This window comes from Schistocerca piceifrons, unplaced genomic scaffold (genome assembly GCF_021461385.2).
Source record: "Schistocerca piceifrons isolate TAMUIC-IGC-003096 unplaced genomic scaffold, iqSchPice1.1 HiC_scaffold_2508, whole genome shotgun sequence".
NCBI classification, from domain to species: domain Eukaryota; kingdom Metazoa; phylum Arthropoda; class Insecta; order Orthoptera; family Acrididae; genus Schistocerca; species Schistocerca piceifrons.
Genome location: NW_025728453.1, coordinates 1 through 16,996, shown reverse-complemented (window position 1 = coordinate 16,996; position 16,996 = coordinate 1). Strand labels below are relative to the sequence as shown.

At 52.1% G+C, this 16,996-nt stretch overlaps 1 protein-coding gene across 1 annotated transcript in view; it reads left to right on the top strand.

The window, feature by feature from the left end:
• The window catches only part of LOC124743671 (uncharacterized protein DDB_G0271670-like), a gene marked incomplete at its 3' end in the record, with an annotated part of 40,497 nt that extends 24,747 nt beyond the window's left edge, over positions 1–15,750 (top strand). The window contains 4 exon segments of the mRNA XM_047248848.1: positions 14,167–15,025; positions 15,027–15,125; positions 15,127–15,295; positions 15,624–15,750. Coding sequence (XP_047104804.1) covers positions 14,167–15,025; positions 15,027–15,125; positions 15,127–15,295; positions 15,624–15,750 — 1,254 coding nt within the window.
• Positions 15,751–16,996: the final 1,246 nt, after the last annotated feature.

Below are 16,996 nucleotides of genomic sequence, written 5' to 3'. Positions count from 1 at the left end.
AGGTGTTCTATAGGATTCAGGTCAGCACTCTGTGCAGGCCAGTCAATTATGGGGATATTATTCTTTTGTAACCACACACTGTGCATTATGAACAGGTGCTCGATCGTGTTGCATTCACCATTGCCAAATTATTCTTCAACAGTGGGAAGCAAGAAGGTGCTTAAAACACCAATGGAGGCCTATAATGTGATAGTGCCACGCAAAACAAGATGTGGAAGCCCCCTCCATGAAAACATGATACCACCATAACACCACCACCTTAGAATGGGCACTCATGACCGTAGCTGTTTAGCACCCTTAAAACATTTCATTTAATTTTTTAAATAGGTGCCGCAACACCTGACTGCTGTACCCTCACTTTTTTTATGCACTGATAGGAAAATCATTATTCAACAATCCACGTAAGAAAAATCTAAGTAACACTTGGAGTCTAACCATTAAAGCAAGAACCTTTCTTCTCTTTGAGTCAGTCTTGATGATATTTTGAAAGATAATGAATGTCTGATGGCTCTGACACTGTAAATCCACTGCAGGAGGGGTTACAGAAAACGAGGAGCAAGTGACTGATCCCCCAGCCAAACGATCAGTGAGCTCATTACTTGGGATACCTACATGGCCAGCGACCCAAATGAAGTCAATGGAACAAGCAGCATGGTGAATATCAGCGAGATGGTCATGGATGGCAGAGACCAAGGGATGGCGCAAAAAACACCGGTCAATAGCAAGAAGGGCACTCATTGAGTCCGTACATAACAAAACGCGGTTGTGTTGGGACTGTTTAATAAAGGTAAGGGCCTGGGAAATTGCTATCAATTCCGCAATAAACACCCCACATGTAGGTGGCAGCAGATGATTGTCCGTTCCGACAGAGGACGTGTAGGCATACCCCACATGATCAGCAGATTTAGAGCCATCAGTGTATAAAAACAGCATCCCGAAACTCCCATAAAATTTGGCGGAAAAAGGAACGGAACACCACCGGGGGATGGAATCATTCGGACTTCGGTGGAGATCCATCCGACTTCGAGGCCGAGGAACTAACCGAGGAGGGGTGGAGGGGAGGGAGCGAGGAAGACAGGACAAAGAAGGAAGCTGAAAATCACGGCAAAGAGACACAAGGCGCAGCCCAACCGGTAAACCCACCCGAGGGCGGGAGTCGGGTGGGTGACGTCGATGGCCTGGGAACAGGATAGAATAGGAAGGATGAGTGGGAGAGGAACGGATAGTGAGTGCATAAGACACCAGAAGCTGGGACCGCTGAGCAGAAAGGGGGGGGGGAATCCCAGCTTCAACCAGGAGACTATCAACAGGGAAGGCACCGGTGGCCAAACGGATACCATGATGGTGGGCTGGATCCAGCACGTGCAGTGTGGAAGGAGCAGCTGAACCATAAACTTGACAACCATAGTCCAAGCGAGAGACAACTAGAGCATGTTAAAGACGGAGGAGGAGGGAACGGTCCGCACCCCAACAGGAGTGGGCAAGGAAGCGAAGGACATTGAGTTTACGGAAACATCCTACCTTCAGGAGTCTGATATGGGGCAGCCAAGTGAGCTTGTTGTCGATAAGAAGACCCAAGGAACGAAACTGTGGGATCACAGGCAATCTTTGTGCAGCGAGATACAGATCTGGATCAGGGTGGATCGTAGTACGGCGACAGAAGTGGACCACTCGCGATTTTAAAGGAGAGAATTGAAACCCGTGTGAGAGGGCACGCCGTATAGCTACCTGGAGCTGCCGTTCTGCAGATGCCATCGAGGAGGAACTAACCCAAATGCAGAAATCATCCACATACAGGGCAGGGGCGACCAAGGGACCGACAGAGGCCAAAAGTCCATCGATAGCAATGAGGAAAAGGACAGTCAAGAAAGAACCCTTTGGGATGCCCGTCTCCTGGGTCCGTGGAGAACTAAAAGCAGTACCAACTCGGACTCTGAATGACTGATGGATCAGGAACTGGCGGATAAAAATCGGGATTGGACCCCGAAGACCCCACTGATGAAGGGTAAGTAAGATGTGATGGCGCCAGGCCGTGTCATAGGCCTTGCTAAGGTCAAAAAACACTGCAACCAAATGGCGGCGCTGGGAAAAAGCCTGCCGGACTGCGGATTCCAAGCGGAGTAAATGATCGATTGGAGACCGTCCCTCTCGAAAGCCACACTGGTAAGGGGACAATAGGTCCCGAGATTCGAGGACCCAATTGAGCCGACGGGCTTCCATCCGTTAAAGTAACTTACAAACAACATTGGTCAAACCAATTGGCCGATAGCTGTCAACAGATAGGGGGTTCTTACCAGACTTAAGGACAGCAACCACAATGCTATCCCTCCACTGAGAAGGGAAGTCACCCTGGAGCCAGATATGGTTAAACACCCGAAGAAGATGTTGCCGTTGTGGAGCACTGAGATGTTGAAGCAGTTGGTTATGAGTGGAATCTGGGCCAGGGGACGTATCATGAGAAGAAGATAGAATCTTACAACGAACCTTTTACTGAATGGGAATTTCTTTCTGCTCTGACTCACAGGGGGTGAAACATAAGGTGGAAGCTTCAGCCCGCTGTTTTTGATGAAGGAAAGCAGCTGGATAGGAGGCTGACGCTGATGCCACTGCAAAATGGGTCGCTAGATGTTCTGCAAGAACTAATGGGTCCATACAAATGCCATCTGGGAGGTGAAGGCCTGGGAGGGTGGACTGCCGATGGCAACCTTGGAGAGAGCGAAGTGTAGCCCATACCCGTGACAGACGGACAGTAGAACCAAGGGAAGAAACGAATCGTTCCCAACATATCCGCTTGCTCTGTTTGATTAAATAACGGGCTTTAGCGCGAAGGCGTTTAAAGGTAAGAAGGCTGAATACGGATGGGTGCCTCTTGAAGTGTTCCAAAGCTCGACGGCGATCACGGATGGCAATGGCAACAGCAATAGCAATAGCCGTACTCCACCATGGGGCTTGCCGGCGACGAAATGGTCCAGATGAGCGCGGGACAGCAAGGCTAGCAGCGCGAACAATCGCGTCAGACACGTCACGTAGGACGTCATCAATACAACCCGACAAAGAGGGAGAAAACGCGACCTGTGCAGTGTACAGAGGCCAATCGGCGCGTTGGAAAGTCCAACGAGGTAACCTGTCCATCGGGGAGCGGGAAGGGAGCGTGATAATCAACGGGAAATGGTCACAATCACAAAGGTCGTCGTGTGGCGACCAGTGTAATTAAGGGAGGAGAGAGGGAGAAGAAAGAGAAAGATCAATGGCAGAAAAGGTACCATGACCGGCACTGAAATGAGTAGGGGAGCCATCATTATGAAGGCACAGGTCGTGGTCTGCAATAAATTGGTCTATTAGACCTCGTCTAGATGGAGAGGCACTGCCCCACAAAGGATGATGAGCATTAAAATCCCCAAGGAGCAGGGAGGGAGGAGGAAGTTGCTGAATAAGGGCAGTTAAGGTAGCAGGTGTAAGAGTCCTGTCAGGAGGGAGATAAAGATTGCAAACTGTGATTGCAGAGTCGAAGTGGACCCTAACAGCAACCGCTTCCAATGTAGTTTGAAGAGGAATCCAAGTGCTAGCAATGTCTGTATGGACCAATGTACTAACGCCACCAGAAGCCCGCAGGGGTCCGACCCGATTTCGACAGAAAACACGGAACCCACGGAGGGTCGGTGAGTGAGCATCAGTAAAATGAGATTCCTGGAGAACCACACAAGCTGCAGAGTAGGACGAAAGAAGGGATTTCAATTCCGGAAGGTGACGATAGTATCCATTACAATTCCATTGCAGAACCACAGAACGATGATTTAAATGGGGGCTGAACACTTTAAATCCAGTCATACCACCGGGGTCCCCACCCGTCACCGACAAGGAGGGGCGACGTCCATGAACGACAGGTCAGAATCCGGTTGTGAAGTCGGGGAAAGGACCTCTGGTGACACCAGAGTCTCTTTGTCCCGGGACTTAGGTTTCTTCTTCCGTTCAGGCTGAGATCGAGGAGGGCTGTGTGGCATGAAGGAGCCAGCTGCAGCAAGATCAGGAACAGAAAGAGACCGGGCGACCTGGGGGCCGACAGACTATTGGCCTGGAAGGTGCCAGGAAGGGGCATCCCGGGAGAGGCGCCCTTGACCGGCAGACGCGGAAGGAGTGGGACACTTCTCCGGCTGGGGAGGGGGAGCAGCGCCCATAGGAGAAGGTGTGGGAGCTGCAGGGGAGGGGGGAGGAGAGGGGTCTGGGATGGGGGTAAGGAAGGGGGAGGAAGGGGTGAAGATGTATTATTATTATTCTGGATTTACAATGTGAGTACACTTTTCCAGCACCTATTCTAGATTACAGTAAGTCACTAATTATTGTTCTCCACTCTTCTCTATTTGTCCATAAATCTTCAGGAATGTTGTTCTTCCTCATTGCTGACTGAACTCCCTGTATCCATGTATCAGGTGGTCGTCCCCTTTTTCTTCTTCCAATTGGTACCCAGTCGATTATGCATTTTGGTAGCCTTTCCTGTTCCATTCGTGTGATGTGTCCATACCATTTAAGTTGTTTGTGCTCGATGAAATCAATAATTGAATTTTTACATTTCATCTTGTTTCTGATTACTGCATTTCTTATTCTTTCTCATCTTGATATTCTTGCTGAACGTCTCCATAAATCCATTTCTGTGGCTAATAATTTTGATTTCAGTTGCCATTTTGTTGTCCACACTTCTGAATGTAATAATGCTCCTAACTATTGTTTTAAAAATCCTTATTTTGTTATCAGTTGTTATGTGTTTGTCCCAGAGAATTCCATTCAATAAAGAGATTGTCGTCTTTCCAGAATTTATTCTTGATCTAATTTCTTTGTCCTGTTTCCCATCATTTGTAATTTTCACACCTAAATATTTATATTCCTCAGTAGCTGTTATTGTTCCCATCCCTTCTTCTAATATTAAGTCTCCATTCACTCCACCCTCCCCTGCAGGTCCGGGGTAAGAATAGGCCCGAGGTATTCCTGCCTGTCGTAAGAGGCGACTACAAGGAGTTTCAACCGTTTCGGCCTTCCATGTAATGGTCCCCCTTGGGGTTTGGCCTCCATTTTTCAAAATTCTACAGAAGTACGAGCCTTTTGGGGAAGGACACCTTACATGGTGTACCACTGGTCCTAAGTGCACTAAGACCTTGGCACTCAGCATGGCACCGGCGTTGTAACCTTACCCACTATTCCTCAAATTGGGCCTCAACGCCTGATGGGTTGTCCAAGTTACGCCCATAGTGCATCTCCATCTGCACCAGCGATCATGATGGACTTTCCATGGCACCAGAAATCCAGCACGGTAGCCAGCCCGTTGTGGTAGGGTCGTCATGTACCCTCTAGGTTGTAGCCCCCTGACAACACAGGGATCGTACTGCCGATACCTGAGCTGCACCCTCCCCACGTCGGCCTAGGAGTAGATGCCCGTCTCCTTGGGGCATCAGGACTCCCGGCAATGGTCATCCTGCCAGGTGGCCCTTGCTGCGGCTGGGTGGCGCCCATGGGGTGGGCCCCTGGTCGGAGTGGGTGGTATCGGGGCGGACGTTTCGCAGATGAAACGTCAACATGTATCTGGTCGCTCTGCGGCCGAGTCTTTCAAAAGAAAAGGTACCATTTCTAGTTCTGGTTCTCCTGCCCTTTCCCCCTTGGCCACTCCATGGGAGGAGGGACAGGCCCGCCGGCTTGGGGCGAAGTACTTCCCCCGCTATTTGGTCTGTTCTCGAACCGATGGGGGGACGTTCGCCACCTCCAAGCCCATGTTCTTTGTTCAGCACATTGAGGACGTCTTCGGGGAAATCGAGGCTCTCAGCAAGATGCGTTCAGGGTCCGTCCTTATTAAGACCACCTCCGCCACACAGTCGGCGGCGCTCCAGGCGTGCGACCGCCTAGGGGACATCCCAGTATCCATTGTCCCACATCTGGCACTAAATAGGACGCAGGGGGTTATTTTTCATCGTGACCTCCTGCTACAATCTGATGAGGAGCTCAGGGCCAACCTGGAGCGCCGAGGCGTGCATTTCGTCCGGCGAGTCCAGCGCGGCCCCAAAGACCGTCGCATCGACACCGGGGCCTTTATCCTCGCCTTCGAGGGGGACGTTCTCCCGGAGAAGGTAAAGGTGATGTGCTACCGGTGCGATGTGCAACCTTACATCCTGCCTCCTATGCGCTGTTTTCGGTGTTTGCGCTTTGGGCACATGTCGTCACGGTGTGAGGCTGAGCTCCTTTGTGGCGATTGTGGACGTCCTCTTCGTGAGGAACATGCATGCACCCCACCACCTCGGTGCGTTAATTATCCTGGCGTCCACTCGCCTAGATCCTCAGACTGCCCAGCATATCAGAAGGAGAAAAAGATACAAGAAATCAAAACTTTGGATCGGCTCTCTTATTCTGAGGCCCGGAAGAAGTACGACCGCCTCCATCCCGTGCCATTGACCACCTCGTTTGCCTCAGTTGTGTCCACTCCTTCCGCGGTATCCTCACCCCTATCCTGTCCCCCCTCCACCTCCTCCACCCATCAGGGGGCTCTGCCTCCGCCTCCCAAATCCCTCCCTTCCAAATCCTCCTCCCCCGTGGCCCCCACCCCCTCTGCCCCAGGGGCCACCCTTCCTCCTCCTCCTCCTCCCCCTCCCCCTCCCCCTCCCCCCACGCCACCTGAGAAGCGATCCTCTTCTCAGGTGTCCATCGGGGAAACGTTCCGGACCCCAGCTTCCGAGGTCCGGCGTTCCAAAACGGACCCCGCGCGTGAGGACCTTCTTCGGGTCCAGCCCACCATCCCTGTGCCTCCTCGGCCTTCCAAGAAGGACTCCAAGAAGAAGTCTCTATCCCCCTCTCCACCCCGGCGCGTTTCGTCTGACGCTCCATCCGTGAGTCGCCACTCCCGGCCGTCCTCAGTTTCACCGGGACGCTCTGCTGCCAGGCGCTCCGCCGGCCTTTCGTCGGCAAATGATGCGGCCCCTCCTACACAACCAGGGACAGCGGCACCAGCTGGCGACGAGTCGATGGAACCGGATCCGCCTCCCGTCGGTTGTAGCGTAGTTCCCTCGCAACCTGGCCCTCCGCGGCCGTCGAGGTGACCAGCTCTTCCCCGTCTCGTTCCCCCAACCTTTTGACTAGCGATGGCGTTGTTTCATTGGAACATACGAGGTATCCGATCTAATCGCGAGGAATTACAACTGCTCCTCCGCCTGCACTGTCCGCTCGTCCTTGGTCTCCAGGAAACCAAGTTGCGCCCGACTGACCGTATTGCCTTTACCCACTATACCTCGGAGCGGTATGACCTCACCCCTGTGGACGGTATCCCAGCTCATGGTGGGGTCATGTTGCTCGTTCGGGACGATGTTTATTACCATCCCATCCCATTGACCACCCCACTCCAAGCAATAGCTGTCCGCATTACTCTTTCTGCTTTTGCTTTTTCAGTTTGTACCGTCTACACTCCACCGTCATCTGCTGTTAGTCGGGCTGACATGATGCACCTGATCGATCAGCTTCCCCCGCCGTTTTTATTGTTTGGCGACTTCAATGCCCATCATCCCCTTTGGGGCTCTCCTGCGTCCTGTCCAAGAGGCTCACTCTTGGCGGATGTCTTCAACCATCTCAATCTTGTCTGCCTCAATACCGGCGACCCCACTTTCCTTTCAGACTCTACTCATACCTACTCCCACTTGGACCTCTCGATCTGTTCTGCCACTCTTGCCCGTCGGTTCGAGTGGTATGTCCTTTCTGACACCTATTCGAGCGACCACTTCCCCTGTGTCGTTCGTCTCGTGCACCACACCCCATCCCCACGTCCTTCAAGCTGGAACATACTGAAAGCTGACTGGGGACTGTACTCATCCCTGGCGACCTTTCCGGACCACGATTTTCCCAGTTGTGACAGTCAGGTCGAATACCTCACGGCTGTTATCATCAATGCTGCCGAACGTTCCATTCCTCGTAATACTTCTTCTTCACGTCGCGTTTCCGTCCCCTGGTGGAACGAGGCTTGTAGGGACGCTATCCGTGCTCGACGACGTGCTTTACGCACCTTTCGCCGCCATCCTACGTTGGCGAATTGTATAGAATACAAACGACTCCGAGCGCAATGCCGTAGAGTCATCAAAGACAGCTAAAAAGCTTGTTGGGCCTCTTTCACCAGCTCCTTTAACAGTTTCACTCCCTCTTCTGTCGTTTGGGGTAGCCTGCGCCGGCTGTCGGGCATTAAGGCCCACTCCTCGGTACCTGGCCTGACCTCAGGTAATGAGGTCCTTGTTGATCCTGTGGCTGTCTCCAACGCCTTTGGCCGCTTTTTCGCGGAGGTTTCAAGCTCCGCCCATTACCATCCTGCCTTCCTTCCCAGGAAAGAGGCAGAAGAGGCTCGGCGACCTTCCTTCCACTCGCTGAATCTGGAAACTTATAATGCCCCCTTTACTATGCGGGAACTTGAACGTGCGCTTGCACTGTCCCGGTCCTCTGCTCCGGGGCCAGATGCCATTCACGTTCAGATGCTGGCACACCTTTCTGCGGCGGGCAAAAGCTTCCTTCTTCGTACCTACAATCGCGTCTGGACCGAAGGTCAAGTCCCCATGCGTTGGCGTGACGCCGTTGTTGTTCCTATACCCAAACCTGGGAAGGATAGACACCTTCCTTCTAGTTACCGCCCCATTTCTCTTACAAGCTGTGTCTGTAAGGTGATGGAGCGCATGGTTAATGCTCGGTTAGTCTGGATTCTTGAATCTCGACGACTACTTACTAATGTCCAATGCGGCTTTGGTCGCCGCCGCTCCGCTGTTGACCACCTTGTGACCCTGTCGACATTCATCATGAACAACTTTTTGCGAAGGCGCCAAACGGTAGCCGTGTTCTTCGACTTGGAGAAGGCTTATGATACCTGTTGGAGAGGAGGTATCCTCCGCACTATGCACAGGTGGGGCCTACGCGGTCGTCTGCCCCTTTTTATTGATTCCTTTTTAACGGATCGGAAGTATAGGGTACGTGTGGGTTCCGTATTGTCCGACGTCTTCCTCCAGGAGAACGGAGTGCCTCAGGGCTCCGTCTTGAGCGTAGCCCTTTTTGCCATAGCGATCAATCCAATTATGGATTGCATTCCACCTAATGTCTCAGGCTCCCTCTTTGTCGATGACTTCGCGATCTACTGCAGTGCCCAGAGAACATGCCTCCTGGAGCGCTGCCTTCAGCATTGTCTAGACAGCCTCTACTCATGGAGCGTGGCAAATGGCTTCCGGTTCTCTGAAGAGAAGACAGTTTGTATCAACTTTTGGAGATATAAAGCGTTCCTTCCGCCATCCTTACATCTCGGTCCCGTTGTTCTCCCATTCGTCGACACAACTAAGTTTTTAGGGCTCACGTTGGATAGGAAACTGTGTTGGTCTCCACGTGTCTCTTATTTGGCGGCCCATTGTACACGTTCCCTTAATGTCCTAAGAGTTCTTAGCGGTTCATCTTGGGGAGCGGATCGCACTGTCCTGCTTCGCTTGTATCGGTCCATAGTCCGATCGAAGCTGGATTATGGGAGCTTCGTCTACTCGTCCGCTCGGCCGTCCGTTTTACGCCGGCTCAACTCCATCCACCATCGGGGGATACGTCTTGCGACCGGAGCCTTCTACACTAGTCCTGTGGAGAGTCTTTATGCTGAAGCTGCCGAGTTACCATTGACTTACCGGCGCGACGTACTGCTGTGTCGGTATGCCTGCCGGTTGTTGTCTATGCCCAACCACCCCTCTTACGAGTCCTTCTTCGCCAATTCTCTCGACCGTCAGTACGGGTTGTATGTGTCTGCCCTGCTGCCACCCGGAGTCCGCTACCGTCGCCTGCTTCGACAATTGGATTTTGCCCTCCCTACCACCTTCAGAGAGGGTGAGAGCCCGACACCACCTTGGCTCCAGGCTCCGGTTCCTATTTATCTCGACCTCAGCTCACTCCCGAAGGAGGGTACTCCGGCTGCAGTGTATTGCTCACGGTTTGTCGAACTTCGTGCTCGACTTGCCGGTCACACCTTTATTTACACCGATGGCTCCAAAACTGACGATGGTGTCGGCTGTGCCTTTGTCGTCGGGGCCGCCACCTTTAAATACCGGCTCCTCGACCAATGTTCCAGCTTTACGGCCGAGCTTTTTGCTCTCCATCAGGCCGTTCAGTATGCCCGCCGCCACCGCCATTCATCGTATGTACTCTGCTCTGACTCGCTCAGTGCTCTTCAGAGCCTTGGAGCTCCCTATCCGGTCCATCCCTTGATTCAACGGATACAGCAGTCCCTCCATTCTTTCGCTGATAATGGTTCTCCTGTCAGCTTTCTGTGGGTTCCCGGACATGTAGGAGTGCCTGGGAATGAGGCTGCGGATGCTGCAGCCAAGGCTGCAGTCCTCCTGCCTAGGCCAGCCTCCCATTGTGTCCCGTCATCTGACGTTCGTGGGGATGTATGTAAGAGGCTTGTGTCATTGTGGTGGGATGCTTGGTCATCCCTCCAACGAAACAAGCTCCGGGCAGTAAAACCGCTCCCAACTGCTTGGACAACATCCTCCCGACCATCTCGGCGCGAGGAGGTCCTTCTGACCAGGTTGCGGATTGGGAATTGCCGGTTTAGCCACCGCTACCTGCTCTCCGGTGATCCAGCCCCGCAGTGCCCTTGTGGTCTGGCATTAACAGTGCGCCATGTTTTATTGTCGTGTCCCCGTTTTAATCAATTTCGTGTTATCCTGTCCCTGCCATCTACTTTACCGGATGTTTTAGCTGATGACGCTCGAGCAGCTGCTCGTATTCTGCGTTTTATAACTTTAACTGGCTTGTCCAAAGACATTTAAACTTTTTACTTATTTTATCTGCATCTTTGTCAGGTACTTCTGGTGTCCCCCCATCCCCTTGAGTTTTAGCAGATTCCATTTGCTCTAACACCAGTGACTGGGCGCTAATGACCTCAGCAGTTGAGCGCCCTTAAACCCTACAAAAAAAAAAAAAAAAAAAAAATATTCACTCCACCAATTACCATGTACTTTATTTTATTCATGTTTACATTTAGACCTGATTTTTTATATTCTTGAATCAATTTTCTGGTCATATACTCTATGTCCTCATAGTCTTGGGCTATAATCAGTTGGTCATCTGCAAATTGTAACGAGTATATTGTTCTATCATTTATTGGTATTCCCATAGCGTGACATTTTTTCTTCCAATTCTGTAAAGTTACTTCTGTATATATTTTATACAATGTAGGTGAGATGCTACATCCTTGACGTAATCCTTTTGTGACTTGGAATCCATGTGATAGATATTTACCAATTTTTATTTTTGAAATAGAATTTTTATATAAATTTTGAATTGCTTTAATTATTCTTGGATTTATTCCTATTGATATTAAAGCTCTCCATAAACTGGATAAAGGCACACTATCATAGGCTTTTTCTATATCTATGAATACTAAATGTATAGGTTGTGCCCGAACCATTTTTTTTTCAATAATTTGTTGTAGGCAAAAGATATGATCAATTGTTGATCTTCCAGCTCTAAAACCTGCTTGTTCTTCAGCCTCCTTTTCTTTGTATTCTTGTTCTAACAAATATTTAATAATTCTTCCATATAATCTACTGAAGGTATTGGTCACTGTTATTCCCCTATAATTTTTACACTCATCTTTCGCTCCTTTTTTATGTATCACTGAAATATATCCTACTTTCAAATCATTTGGGACATCTTCCCCATTTAAACATCTTTCGAAAAGGTTTCTTAACAATTCCATTAATTTCTTTGTTCCTAATTTTAATAATTCTGCAGGAATACCTCCAATGCCTGTAGCCCTTCAATTCTTTAAAGATTTTATTGCAGTTTTTACTGTCTCTATTTCCAAACGGATGTAATTCTCTGCTTGTAGATCTATCATTTCATTATATTCAGGGTTTCCCAAGTATTCTTCCCTGTTTTCTGTTAATAAACTTTTAAAATATTTTTCCCAAGAGTCATGAGTAATATATTTAATATGTGTTGTTTCCTTGGAATTCCTTCTTAAATTTTTTATAGTTTTCCATGCTTCTGTGTTTCTTTTACCACCAATATAGGATTCAATTTTTTGACATGACTGTTCCCAAACTTTATTTTTTGCTTCTGCAACCTTTTTCCGGATTTTCGCTTGTTGTGCATTAAGCTCTATTTTATCTTGAAGATTTCTGGTATTTAACCATTTTAAATATTTTTCTTTCTTTAATTTCACTTCCTTTTTAATTTCTTCATTCCAGTAGTATAATGATGATGTAACCAAGGCGTAACTAGATGTCATGGACACCGGGTGCAGTGGTGCATATTTCTTATGGGCCTCTGTGTAGGTTAAACGATCGAGGGACTTATACACCTGTATCTTTTTTTCCTTCTTATAGACTGGGCAATCTGGTGAACGTGGAGAATGACTACCATGACAATTTACACAGACAGGAGGGGAACACAGGGACTCCCCTCATGGAGTGGACGTCCACAGTCACCACAGAGAGGGGCCTGTGAACAGCAGGAAGACATGTGTCCAAAACGCAAGCACTTAAAACACCTCATAGGAGGTGGGATGTACGGCATCACATCACAGCGATAGACCATAACCTTAACTTTGTCATGGAGGGTATTCCCTTCAAAGGCCAAAATAAGGCACCAGTATCAATACAATTGCCTTTAGGACCCTTCTGAACACGCCGAACAAAGTGAACACCCCGCCGTTCGAGATTGTCCCGAAGTTCCTCATCAGTTTGAAGGATGAGGTCCCTGTGAAAAATCACACCTTGTACCATATTTAGAGACTGGTGGGGGGTAATGGACACAGGAATGGTGCCAAGATGGGTACAGGCACGAAGGGCCACAGATTGGGCAGCGGAAGCAGTTTTTATCAGCAACGAACCCGACCGCATCTTGCTGAGGGAGTCCACTTCGCCAAACTTGTCTTCAATGTGTTCCACAAAGAATAAAGGTTTGGTATTGGTGAAAGTATCTCCATCAGTCCTGGTGCAAACTGGATAGCGGGGGAAAGGTTTTGCCCCTAGCTGACGGGCCTGACCTTCTTCCCAGGGGTAGCCATGGAAGGGAATGCCGAAGGGGCAAGAGAAGCAGCACTTGAGGAATCAGTTCCATGCAGAGAGATGGCCGCAGAAGAACGGCCAGAGTTCTGGACCCGTATGCGTTTCATTTGCATAGTGTCCACCCTGATACCACCCACTCCGATCAGGGGCTCTCCTCACGGGCGCCACCCAGCCACAGCAAGGGCCGTCTGGCACGGCGGCCATTGCCGGGAGTTCCGATGCTCCAGGATGACGAGCAACCACTCCAAGGCAAGCATGAGGTCACAGCACAGGTATCAGAAGTGTAATCCCTGTGTGTTCAGGGGGCTCAATCAAAAGGGTACATAGCGACCCCACCATACTGGCTGGCTACCATGCTGGCTGTGCACCCTACTATCAGACAACGACGTGAAAGAAAAGGTGGAATGTACTAGGAGGGCGCACGTCGGAGATACTAGGTAAGGTGCTCTTCCCCAAATGGCTCACACTACGGAGGAGAAATTTTGTAATGGAGGTCAAACCCCAGAGGGGGACCAAGGAATGCCAAAAGGAGGAGATGATTATGCAACAAAGCTGAATTAGAAAACCAACAGAACCAGGAGGATAGCGGGGCCAACATAAGCAAGGACACCATGAGAGGGAAGGGAAATGATCAAGGAAGGGAAAGGAGCAAGGAAGGGAAAGAAGGCTGCAATGGCTCAGCGCCCTGTGCTCACCATGCACGTATCCACAAGAGTTGTGGACCCCCTGGGAGGGGAGGTGGCGGTATAGGAGGGAGAGAAGGCGGAGGACGAGGATTAGGGGGGCTGAGGAGGAGGAGGATGAAGGGGGGGATGAGGATGAAGACGGTGTTGAGGGGGGCGGAAGACGGGGTTGAGGGGGGGAAGATAAGTCTGTCTTTAACTTCCGGTTACGGTGTTCTCTGGTCCTAGTACAGACTGATCTCCCAGGGATCATCATAGAAACTGGACACTAAAGAAGCCACATTTATCCTTCAATGAACATGCTCAAATAAAACCATAAATACATATCAGTTAGTGGAGTAATGCCCTTGGAGCGAAAAGGTGCAAAGTGCACTCAGCTAGAAATATTAGAAAATTGAAAAGAGACTGGTGTATCTCCATATTTATTAATGAACTAGGTCAGTACCCAACATTTCCCAAATATATTTATTTATTTGCCCCCCTCCTCCACTGCCACCCCTCCTCCTCCTCCTCCTGTTCCACCGTCCTCCTCCTCCTCTTCTGCCCCCTCCTCCACCCCTCCTCCTCCTTCTCCTCCGCACCCCCTCCTCTTCTTCCGCACCCCCCCTCCTCCGCCCCCTCCTCCTCCTCCTCCGCCCCCTCCTCCTCCTCCTCCGCCCCCTCCTCCTCCTCCTCCGCCCCCTCCTCCTCCTCCTCCGCCCCCTCCTCCTCCTCCTCCGCCCCCTCCTCCTCCTCCTCCGCCCCCTCCTCCGCCCCCTCCTCCTCCTCCTCCGCCCCCTCCTCCTCCTCCTCCGCCCCCTCCTCCTCCTCCGCCCCCTCCTCCTCCTCCTCCGCCCCCTCCTCCTCCTCCTCCGCCCCCTCCTCCTCCTCCTCCGCCCCCTCCTCCTCCTCCTCCGCCCCCTCCACCTCCTCCTCCGCCCCCTCCACCTCCTCCTCCGCCCCCTCCACCTCCTCCTCCGCCCCCTCCTCCTCCTCCGCCCCCTCCTCCTCCTCCTCCGCCCCCTCCTCCTCCTCCTCCGCCCCCTCCTCCTCCTCCTCCGCCCCCTCCTCCTCCTCCTCCTCCTCCTCCTCCTCCTCCGCCCCCTCCTCCTCCTCCTCCGCCCCCTCCTCCTCCTCCTCCTCCTCCGCCCCCTCCTCCTCCTCCTCCGCCCCCTCCTCCTCCTCCTCCTCCTCCGCCCCCTCCTCCTCCTCCTCCTCCGCCCCCTCCTCCTCCTCCTCCTCCTCCTCCTCCTCCTCCTCCTCCGCCCCCTCCTCCTCCTCCTCCTCCTCCTCCTCCTCCTCCGCCCCCTCCTCCTCCTCCTCCTCCGCCCCCCCCCTCCTCCTCCTCCGCCCCCTCCTCCTCCTTCTCCGCCCCCTCCTCCTCCTTCTCCGCCCCCTCCTCCTCCTCCTCCGCCCCCCTCCTCCTCCTCCTCCTCCTCTGCCCCCTCCTCCTCCTCCTCTGCCTCCTCCTCCTCCTCCTCCGCCCCCTCCCCCTCCTCCTCCGCCCCCTCCCCCTCCTCCTCCGCCCCCTCCCCCTCCTCCTCCGCCCCCTCCCCCTCCTCCTCCGCCCCCTCCCCCTCCCCCTCCGCCCCCTCCCCCTCCTCCTCCGCCCCCTCCCCCTCCTCCTCCGCCCCCTCCCCCTCCTCCTCCGCCCCCCTCCCCCTCCCCCTCCTCCTCCGCCCCCTCCCCCTCCTCCTCCGCCCCTCCCCCCCTCCTCCGCCCCTCCCCCTCCTCCTCCGCCCCCTCCCCCTCCTCCTCCGCCCCCTCCCCCTCCTCCTCCGCCCCCTCCCCCCTCCTCCGCCCCCTCCCCCTCCTCCGCCCCCTCCCCCTCCTCCGCCCCCTCCCCGTCTTCCGCCCCCTCCCCGTCTTCCGCCCCCTCCCCGTCTTCCGCCCCCTCCCCGTCTTCCGCCCCCTCCCCGTCTTCCGCCCCCTCCCCGTCTTCCGCCCCCTCCCCGTCTTCCGCCCCCTCCCCGTCTTCCGCCCCCTCCCCGTCTTCCGCCCCCTCCCCGTCGTCCGCCCCCTCATCCTCACCCCCCTATTCCGTCCCCCCTCAACCCCCTCCCCGTCTTCTGCCTTCTCCCCCTTCTATTCTGCCCCCTCCCCTCCCAGGGGGTCCACAACTCTTTTGTGGATACGTGCATGGCGAGCACGGGGCCCCGAGCCATTGCAGCGTTCTTTCTCTCCAGGGCTGCATTTCCTTTCCCTTCCCCTCCTTGCTCCTTTCCCCTCTCCCTTGCCCTCTCCCTCTCCCTCCCTCTCCCTCTCCCTCTCCTCTCCCTCTCTTGGTGTCCTTGCTTATGTTGGCCCCACTATCTTCCTGGTTCTGTTGGTTTTCCAACTCGGCTTTGTTGAGGGGGGGGGGGGGGGCGGTAGATGATGGTGAAGATGAGTGGGCAGTAGATGAGGGTGAGGATGAAGGGGCGGTAGAGGAGGGTGAGGGGGGGGCGGTAGAGGAGGGTGGTGAGGCAGCGGTAGAGGAGGTGGAGGAGGAGGGGCCGGAAGAAGAAGAAGAAGAAGAAGAAGAAGAAGAGGGGGGTGGAAGAGGAGGAGGATGGGGTAAGAGGAGGGTGAATAAATAAATATATTTGGGAAATGGTGGGTACTGACCTAGTTCATTAATAAATATGGAGATACACCAGTCTCTTTTCTATTTTCTAATATTTCTAGCTGAGTGCACTTTGCACCTTTTCACTCCAAGGGCATTACTCCACTATCTGATATGTATTTATGGTTTTATTTGAGCATGTTCATTGAAGGATAAATGTGGCTTCTTTAGTCTCCAGTTTCTATGATGTTCTCTGGGAGATCAGTCTGTACTAGGATCAGAGAACACCATAACCGGAAGTTAAAGACAGACTTATCTTCTGCCAAACACTGCTTAAATGAAAACCAAAAAACGTAACAGATGTAAAACTCAGATGCATCAATAGTTAATGAAGAGATGGTTTGATCCCACAGTTATTATTAAATGGACAAACTGAATTATTTGCCACTTTTAGACAATGTTTCAACCCCATATCATAGGAGAATAACCATGTTGGCTTCATACATGAGGAGACAATGACCACAATTTCCTCTTGCTGTGCCTAGCTCAACTCGAATTTGTTTGGCCATAGTTATTGCAAATTCTACCCAAATGAATTTTGTAAATCCATGTGTAACACTGTCAAAATTGTCAAGAGAGAAAACTTTTACAGTTTAATTCATAAACAGATAGATCAAAAAGTTTGCACGTTTATCTTTGCATGTAATCTTTTGGACCAGATGTGTACAAAAAAGACCTTATAA